The sequence below is a fragment of the Cannabis sativa genome, chromosome 9, assembly GCF_029168945.1.
Source record: "Cannabis sativa cultivar Pink pepper isolate KNU-18-1 chromosome 9, ASM2916894v1, whole genome shotgun sequence".
NCBI classification, from domain to species: Eukaryota; Viridiplantae; Streptophyta; class Magnoliopsida; order Rosales; family Cannabaceae; genus Cannabis; species Cannabis sativa.
The window spans coordinates 11,443,692-11,452,463 of NC_083609.1; the positions used below are offsets into that span (position 1 = coordinate 11,443,692).

General features: G+C 35.2%; 1 protein-coding gene across 6 annotated transcripts; it reads left to right on the plus strand.

Annotated features, from left to right (window-relative positions):
- The first annotated feature begins 207 nt into the window (after positions 1-207).
- LOC115722209 (protein argonaute 10) lies at positions 208-8,772 on the plus strand. Of its 6 annotated transcripts, XM_030651354.2 has the most exons (23): positions 274-1,075; positions 2,131-2,696; positions 3,035-3,243; positions 3,466-3,615; positions 3,694-3,827; positions 3,919-4,028; positions 4,132-4,238; positions 4,436-4,574; positions 4,685-4,801; positions 5,003-5,110; positions 5,226-5,297; positions 5,430-5,552; positions 5,643-5,802; positions 5,930-6,051; positions 6,321-6,458; positions 6,559-6,701; positions 6,913-6,975; positions 7,229-7,292; positions 7,389-7,524; positions 7,609-7,682; positions 7,838-7,964; positions 8,134-8,317; positions 8,352-8,772. In XM_030651354.2, exons 2-22 carry the CDS (start codon positions 2,211-2,213, stop codon positions 8,313-8,315), a joined length of 2,964 nt encoding a protein of 987 aa, XP_030507214.2. In that variant the 5' UTR covers positions 274-1,075; positions 2,131-2,210; the 3' UTR covers positions 8,316-8,317; positions 8,352-8,772. The 6 variants fall into 6 exon arrangements, with proteins under 6 accessions (XP_030507212.2, XP_030507214.2, XP_030507210.2 ...); XM_030651352.2 differs by having other exon boundaries at positions 208-381; positions 8,134-8,772; XM_030651350.2 differs by having other exon boundaries at positions 8,134-8,772.

The window sequence follows — 8,772 nt, forward strand, 5'->3', positions numbered from 1 at the left end:
TCTTTGGGGACACTACATAGGGACTAGGGAAACACACTCAAAGTGTTTATTGATATTTATAATATCAAATATTTGTAAGGGCAACACTAATTATTGATATTTGACACTTTAAAAAGTGGATTATCGTATAAACATTAATTAATTCTTATAATTGGTTTGTTTTACACACTATTATTAAATCAAAATGGGTACAATAATAGTTGACAGGTTAATATTTCTAAAGAGAATATATATCCCTATATATACATTTATAGATATAATAATATGTAGAGATATATATATAGAGAGAGAGAAGTTAAGTAGAAATGGGAAGAGAGGGGAGGAGCACAAATGGAGGGTCTGCAGCATAGAGACTGCAAGTTCGAATTATTCTTCTTCTGTGTATGATTGCTTTTGTAATATTACTCAGTGGCTCTTTTGGACTCATACATACATAGACCGTTTCTATTTCTCTTTCTCTTTCTCTTTCTCTTTCTTTATATACACACATATTAAATTTACATATTTATATATGCATTTATTTTTCTCTCTGTATATTTTTCTTTTTTTTATAATAAATGAGACCATTGTACGTCCCCGAGGCTGCGCGATCAGTCCAGAAACGAAACGGAGGAGAGAGAGAGAGAGAAAGTATTAATGGGTTTTTATTAGAGTTTAGAGAGAGAAAGAGAGAGAGAAGAAAGTAAGAGAGAGAAAGAGAGAGAAGCCATTTTTAAAAGCAAAGCAAAGCAAAGCAAAGAGAGGGGACGGCAGGGTCCTCATAAGCCTTTTACACGTGATAAAGAAAACACCAAAAGCGTTTGCATGCGTGTATAAAGATTCATCATCATCATCATCACTTCTTCCTCTTCTTACTATTTCTCTATCTCTCTTACCATACCATCTTTCTCACTCTCTCTCTCTTTCTCTCCCTATAATATACTTTTTTTCTCTCTTTCGAATCTGAATCAATCATACCCATTTTCTGAATCTCTGCCTTTAGATTTAAAACCCTCTTCTTCACCTTCTGTGGCACTAAAGTAGTTCATATATCTTTGTTATATACTGGGATTTAAGGCCGTTTTAGCCTTTTCAAGTGAGTATTTTTTCTAGTGGTTTTGGTTCATCAGCTCTAAGTTATATTAAAAATTCATTTTTTCTTCTTTTGAAAAGGATAAAAAAAAAATAAAGGAAGGTAGCAAAGAACTAATGTCTCCCAGATAGTGATTTCACTTGCTTTTTTCAATGTTTATTCCTTTCCTTGAATTTGTTCTTGATTTTTGGCATTTTCTGGGTGTTTTTATCAACTTACATAGTGGCAGAAAACGTTTATTCATTAATTCTTATTTATTATCTTTTTGTATCTTGCTACGTTTTATCTGTTTAGACTCGTTCATTTTCAATTTCTGGTCAGAGACAGGCTAAAGACAACATTTTTATCTTCTGGGTATTACCATTTTTTGGGTTTCCAATCGTTAATATATATATATATATATTATAGCAATTACCATATGTATGTGCATGTGTAAACATAAGAACATTTTTACTATTTTTAATATTCTTTTCTTTGTCATTGGTCTTCTAATAGAACTATCTGAACTAAGCTTCGGTTTCTGGGTAAATAGTCTGTTTTGTCCATGCATTTATGATTTCACAAGTTGCTATAGCTATTTTTGTTTTCTTTTTATTTTAAAGCCCTCCTCTTCTGTCATTTTTCTTATTGGTTAGTCTTTTGAGATTTTGAACCATAACTATGGAAGTAGATATTCAATATTGGTTATAGCCATACCACATGTTTATTATTTTTAAAGATAATTCTTTTGCTTTCTGTACTCAATGTGCCTGCATAAATGTCTAGTCAGAAAGATATACTGTAACTCCTCCTCACCTAATTCACTTCAATATTACATTTTTTATAAATATATATGTTTCTGTTTTTTCTTCTTTTCTTTATTGCTTAGTTCAATTTTGCAAAGTAGTAATGAACTTTTCCTTGAAACAAAAGCAAATGATTTTTACCCATTTCTACATCTCTATTTGTTCAATTATTTACCCTATTTTCGGAGCTTGGTAAGATTCTTTTCTTCTTTTGGATTTCTTGTGACTTTGGCTGACATGATTATTTTTTTTTTGTTTGTATTTTTTTAAAAGTTGTAGTAATATAATTTACTGGAGAGGAGAGTGTGAGGTAAAGAAGAAGCATTTCGTGTTTTACAAGTGAGTAAAGGAAAATGCCGATAAGGCAAATGAAAGAAAGCTCAGAGCAACACCTGGTGATCAAAACCCATCTCCAAAACTCCATGAACCCATCTCTGAAACAACCCAAAACTGCCCAAAATGGCAAAGGACCACCAACCCAAGAACCCTATAACGCTAAAACCAACAACCAACCTTCGCCGCCGACCAAAAACAGAGGAAGAAGAAGAGGTCGAGGTGGCAGGAAATCCGATCAGGGAGACGTTTGTATGCGACCCAGTTCAAGGCCCTGCACGGTGGCTCACAAACCAGTACCGGAGAATCTCGTCGTCGGTACTCCGAGTGGCTCCTCCGTCGAAAATGTTGTCCACGCGTGTGAGATGGACGTGGGTTTTCCGAGTTCAAGTAAGTCTTTGAGTTTCGCTCGAAGACCTGGGTTTGGTCAAGTTGGGACCAAGTGCATTGTAAAGGCTAACCATTTCTTTGCTCAGTTACCGGACAAGGATTTGAACCAGTATGATGTAAGCTGTATTCTTAGTATTTTTTTTTCTTTTTTTAAGAATAATAAGATTGCTTAGGAATGAGCTCTGATGGGGTTTATTCTTCTTCTGATAATTGGGCCCATTACCTGACATTCAATGTTGTATGTGCTTTGTTTTTTTTTTATATTATACTTGGTTGCTATAGTGCATTGAAGATCATTTACAAGAGGGGCATCTGATTTTACTTGTCCTTTTCTTCTACTCATTTATGAGATTTTAACTTTTTTTTTTTGGGTCTCTGATGAGATTTGAACATGGCCTTCAATTTTGTTCTTATTGTTGTGATGCCTTTTCACTATCGTCTGCTTTTGTTGCAGGTCACCATTACTCCTGAAGTTGCATCAAGAAATGTGAACAGGGCCATCATGGCAGAACTGGTGAGGCTGTACAAAGAGACTGACTTAGGAATGAGACTGCCTGCCTATGATGGCAGAAAAAGTCTGTATACCGCTGGTGAGCTGCCCTTTACATGGAAGGAGTTCAACGTTAAGCTTATAGAGGAAGAAGATGCAGTTCATGGTCCCAAGTATGACATTCTTCCTTCCCATTTATGCCATCTAGATCAAAAGTGTTTTTTCTTGGTATATTATAATATGTCATTGGTGACACAAGTTTATTTTTTTTTAACAGAAAAGTGTTGACTAAAAGACTTTACTTTTGATGTGTATACTGTGGCTAAGTACTGGTTTTAATAAATATATGATAGGGTTGGGATTATATTCTAAGTTATGTGTACTTGAAATTGCAGAAGGGAGAGACATTACAAAGTAGTGCTTAAGTTTGTTGCAAAGGCAAATTTGCATCATTTGGGCCAGTTTTTAGCTGGAAAGCGTGCTGATGCACCCCAGGAAGCCCTGCAAATACTTGACATTGTATTAAGAGAGCTCTCAAACAAGAGGTATAATTTTTCACAGCTTTTGTTGGTAGCTGCTAATTTAGATTTTCTTTGTCTTAACCAACACTTGATTTGATTTAGGTACTGCCCCGTTGGGAGATCCTTCTTCTCACCCGATATCAGAGTTCCACAACGGCTTGGTGAGGGCTTGGAGTCTTGGTGTGGATTTTACCAGAGCATAAGGCCAACACAGATGGGCCTATCTCTGAATATTGGTAAATTAGTTTTAGTTAGTTGAATTTTCTACTTAAACTTGTGGTATTTGAAATGTTCTCTTATATATGTGTTAAATATCCAATTTTATAGACATGGCTTCAGCTGCATTCATTGAACCTTTGCCGGTAATTGAGTTTGTTGGTCAACTTCTTGGGAAAGATGTGCTATCTAGGCCCTTGTCTGATGCAGATCGCATAAAGGTACTATTTATGTTCTTATATATAATGCTTGTATTTTAAGATTAAATTACCAATCTTTTTTGGCTAATTATAACTCTAATATCTCTTGATTTGGGTTTACTAGATTAAAAAGGCTCTTAGAGGAGTGAAGGTTGAAGTCACACACAGAGCAAATATTCGTAGAAAGTATCGCGTTTCAGGCTTGACATCTCAACCCACAAGAGAACTAGTGTAAGTAAAAGTGGTTTGGATTTTCTCTTCCCTTGTGTAAGCCTGTTGTAATTTATTTTGTTGAGGAATACATATTTTGTTATATGAAGCATAGTAATTGGTGACCAGTGGCTTTTCAGAGTCAGTTTGTAAAGTCAAACATTTGCTTCGTGCTTTTCTGTTTGATGATATATTTTTTTTGAATATTTTCCTTTCAGGTTTCCTGTTGATGAGAACTCAACCATGAAGTCAGTTGTTGAATACTTCCAGGAGATGTATGGTTTCACTATTCAACATGGCCATCTTCCTTGCCTTCAAGTGGGAAACCAGAAGAAGGCAAACTATTTACCCATGGAGGTAGGCATAGATCACAATGTCACATCAGATTTCCAACTGCTTGCTTTATTTCTATTCACTTATGTTTATATATATATTTGGTAGATGCTAACTTTGCTTAAATTTATCAGGCTTGCAAAATTGTTGAGGGCCAAAGATATTCAAAAAGATTAAACGAAAAGCAAATTACTGCTCTATTAAAAGTAACATGCCAAAGGCCCAAGGATCGTGAACAAGACATCCTTAAGGTACTTGCTAATTGCTCTATTTTGTAGGTCTACTTTTATTGCTGTCTTGCATATTTTTGGAATCAAATTATACGATGAAATGCTCTAATCATAGAGTTACTTTTCTACTTTAATTGCTACAACTGTTTATGAGAGGAAAGTATGGAAATTGGTACCGAATGAACAATGACTAGAAATAATTCATTTTTAACTTTTAAACAGACTGTTGAACATAATGCTTACGACCAAGATCCTTATGCAAAAGAGTTCGGAATCAGGATCAGTGAAAAACTAGCATCGGTTGAAGCTCGAATCCTTCCTGCGCCCTGGGTAATGGAGCAATCTAATTTCACTTTCACGTTTTACACTTCTACCTTACATGAAATTTTAACTTTTCAGTTGTATTAATTATAATATTAATTTGTCTTGGTTTTCTTTTATGCAGTTAAAGTATCATGACACTGGAAAGGAAAAGAATTGCTTGCCGCAAGTTGGTCAATGGAATATGATGAACAAGGTATGGTAATTGTGTATGTATCCACCATAGGCTTATTTGTGTAACTATTAAGTATTAACTGGGTATTTATTATTAAGTATTTGAATTATATAATGACTAATTCAATTTATGTCTTTTGTTCATGTAACACAGAAAATGATTAATGGAATGACTGTTAGCCGGTGGGCGTGTATTAACTTCTCAAGAAGTGTGCAAGAGAGTGTAGCTCGTGGATTTTGCAGTGAACTTGCTCAAATGTGTCAAGTATCTGGCATGGTAAAGTTTTGTGTATTTTGTCTGCATGTTTCCATATAATAGTTCGGTATTTGAAATTCTTTTCTTCTCAATTTTGGTGTGGGCTTGCAGGAATTTAACACAGAACCTGTTATTCCAATTTACAATGCTCGACCTGAGCAAGTAGAGAAGGCATTGAAGCATGTTTACCATGCATCCATGAACAAAACAAAAGGAAAAGAATTAGAGCTTGTGTTAGCTATCTTGCCTGACAACAATGGCTCCCTATATGGTAAATCATAATTAATGTTTGTCAGCTAAGCTTACTCAATTGACCTTTCCTTGTGATTATTTGAGTTCATACGAAACCAAAATTTTGAATTGAAGTTTTTGTTCTGACTTTCTTTATCTCGTTTTAGGTGATCTCAAACGAATATGTGAGACAGATCTTGGTTTAATGTCACAGTGTTGTCTTACCAAACATGTCTTCAAAATTAGCAAGCAGTACCTGGCTAACGTGTCCCTGAAGATTAATGTGAAGGTCTGAGCAGTCCTCCAAACTTGTTATATCACTACAATTAACCATGATTTTCACATTTCATGTGGCATTTGAAAGAGTATAGAATTTTGATTCTGGATAGGCTTTTAATTATAACCACAAGTTGACAAGTCACTTGTCTAGGACTGAAAAATTTATATGCTTTCTATTTATTTAGTATCATCAAAAGTTAGCTATTCATAGACTTGGTTCCATTTGATTTATTTTTTGAGCTAGTTAAATTCTGCTGATTTGTTTTGTGTGTTCTGCAGATGGGCGGTAGAAACACTGTTCTTTTGGATGCAATTAGCTGTAGAATACCATTAGTTAGTGATGTGCCCACCATAATTTTTGGAGCAGATGTGACACACCCCGAGAATGGAGAAGACTCGAGCCCTTCAATAGCTGCTGTACGACTATAAATTTTACTGTTCTAGAAACCTTTTATGCCACCATAATAATTAACTTTTAAGAAATCTCTGTTGCTAATCCATCTTGGTCTTACTGTAGGTAGTAGCTTCTCAGGACTGGCCTGAAGTGACTAAATATGCTGGATTAGTTTGTGCCCAGGCTCACCGACAGGAACTAATACAAGATCTGTATAAGACATGGCAGGATCCAGTTCGTGGAACAGTTAGTGGTGGTATGATCAGGTATGATGAGTTTTTGATTTCTCAGATTTTTATTCAACAAGCTTACTTAAAGTACTAATTATTCGCCAATTTGAAAAATGCTTAAATATTCACCCGACTCATGCTTTCCTAAATGTTTTCTGTGCCGGTGTGTTGCTTGTTGTAGCCGTTCTTTTTCTTTTTCTTTTTCTTGAATCTGTTTAAATATTTCATTATTGTCCTCTTTATGTAGGGATCTTCTTGTTTCGTTTCGGAAGGCAACAGGACAGAAGCCTCTGAGAATCATATTTTATAGGTGAATGCTTGTTTCTGTACATGCTCTAGTTTACTGGAGATCTTTTTTTGCCTTTTTTTTTGAAGCTTTTTGCTACGAATTTGATTATTACATAGCCTCTAGACCTTGATGTTGAGCTTTGCACTTAAACTTGATGCACTCTTATTTTCTTATGCTTATTCGGAGTATATGTTTTATATATCCAAAGATGACAGTTTATATTCTCACACGCCTAATAAGTCATTATGGCTTTCCTTCATGTAATGGTGAGCAGGGATGGTGTAAGTGAAGGGCAATTTTACCAAGTTCTACTATATGAGCTTGATGCTATCAGAAAGGTGAGAGAAATTCTTAAGGTTTTAATATATAATCAGGAAATTATTTTGAAAGAATATATAGGGCTAACAATTATTATTATTATTATTTTGGTACAGGCTTGTGCTTCTTTGGAACCCAACTACCAACCGCCAGTCACTTTTATAGTTGTCCAAAAACGACATCATACTCGGCTGTTTGCTAATAATCACAGAGATAGGAGCAGCACAGACAAGAGTGGGAATATATTGCCTGGTAAATTTAGTAGCTAGAAGAAGCTTTAGTTTTTATTTTAAACTTGTTATGGTTACTAACAATTGTTTATTTTTTTTTTTCAAGGCACCGTTGTTGATACTAAGATCTGCCATCCAACAGAGTTTGATTTTTATCTTTGCAGCCATGCTGGTATTCAGGTATAAATTTGTTTCATTACTTTCTAATTACAAATTATGTTACAAGTAATGAATCCTAAAGATGACATTGATTAGGTGAAATATTTCAACAGTGGAAGTACTAAATTAGAAATTTTAGAACCTACAGCAATTGATATCTCTCTTTCAATGGCCAGGGTACAAGTCGGCCAGCTCATTATCATGTTTTGTGGGATGAGAACAATTTTACTGCTGATGCAATCCAGTCATTAACAAACAATCTCTGTTATACGTACGCAAGGTGCACTCGATCTGTATCTGTTGGTATGTAACTGATGAAGTCACTCGAAAGCTTCCCGTTTAGCATGTCTCTTTCTTTCCAAAAGCTAATAATTTAAGAACAGAATTAGCTTGTGATTTATAGGCATAGCTGTTATTATATATAAGATTTAGTTTAACAAGCATTCTAATGGCCATATGCTTGTATCTGCAGTTCCACCAGCATATTATGCGCATTTGGCTGCCTTTCGAGCTCGATTCTACCTGGAACCAGAGATGCAGGAAAATGGAAGCAATGGCCACCCTTCTAAGGGAACGAGGACGGCAGGAGACTTGGGGGTCCGGCCATTGCCTGCCTTGAAGGAGAATGTGAAGAGGGTAATGTTTTATTGTTAGAATGGGAAGACTGATGGTGGGTTGGTTGGTTGTAGCTAGAACAAGGGGGCAACAAAAATCATGGCAATCTTTCATAGTTAAAATTCCTGTCTGTAAATGTATCATTGTATGTGACTGCATGATTGTTGCAACTTGCTATTCCTTCATATCTTTAGTATCCCAGAAATGAAAAAGGAGCACAAAACAAAGGGAAGAAAAAGAAAGACAAAACAAGAGGATTGATAAAAGAAGGTAATATAGATTCTTCCCATATTTTAGTTTAGCATAGCTTTGCAGGATAGGATACCCTAGATGCTCTGACCAAAAAAAAAAAAAAAGTTGGGAAGTAGTAGGCTTATTATAGTTGATGACAGGTTCCTGTCTCTTGTACTTTGCAGTGTAACCCGTTTATGTAAGATTTGTCAAACTAGGCTCTTTGTAAAGAAATGAATAATCTTTATATGTAGGAATTTTGGCT

Coding starts and splice junctions, on each gene's coding strand:
- LOC115722209 (XM_030651352.2), top strand. CDS start 2,211: ATGCCGATAAGGCAAATGAAAGAAAGCTCAGAGCAACACCTGGTGATC. Junction 3,616..3,693: donor AGAGAGCTCTCAAACAAGAG/GTATAATTTTTC, acceptor GATTTGATTTAG/GTACTGCCCCGTTGGGAGAT. Junction 6,052..6,320: donor CCCTGAAGATTAATGTGAAG/GTCTGAGCAGTC, acceptor TGTGTTCTGCAG/ATGGGCGGTAGAAACACTGT.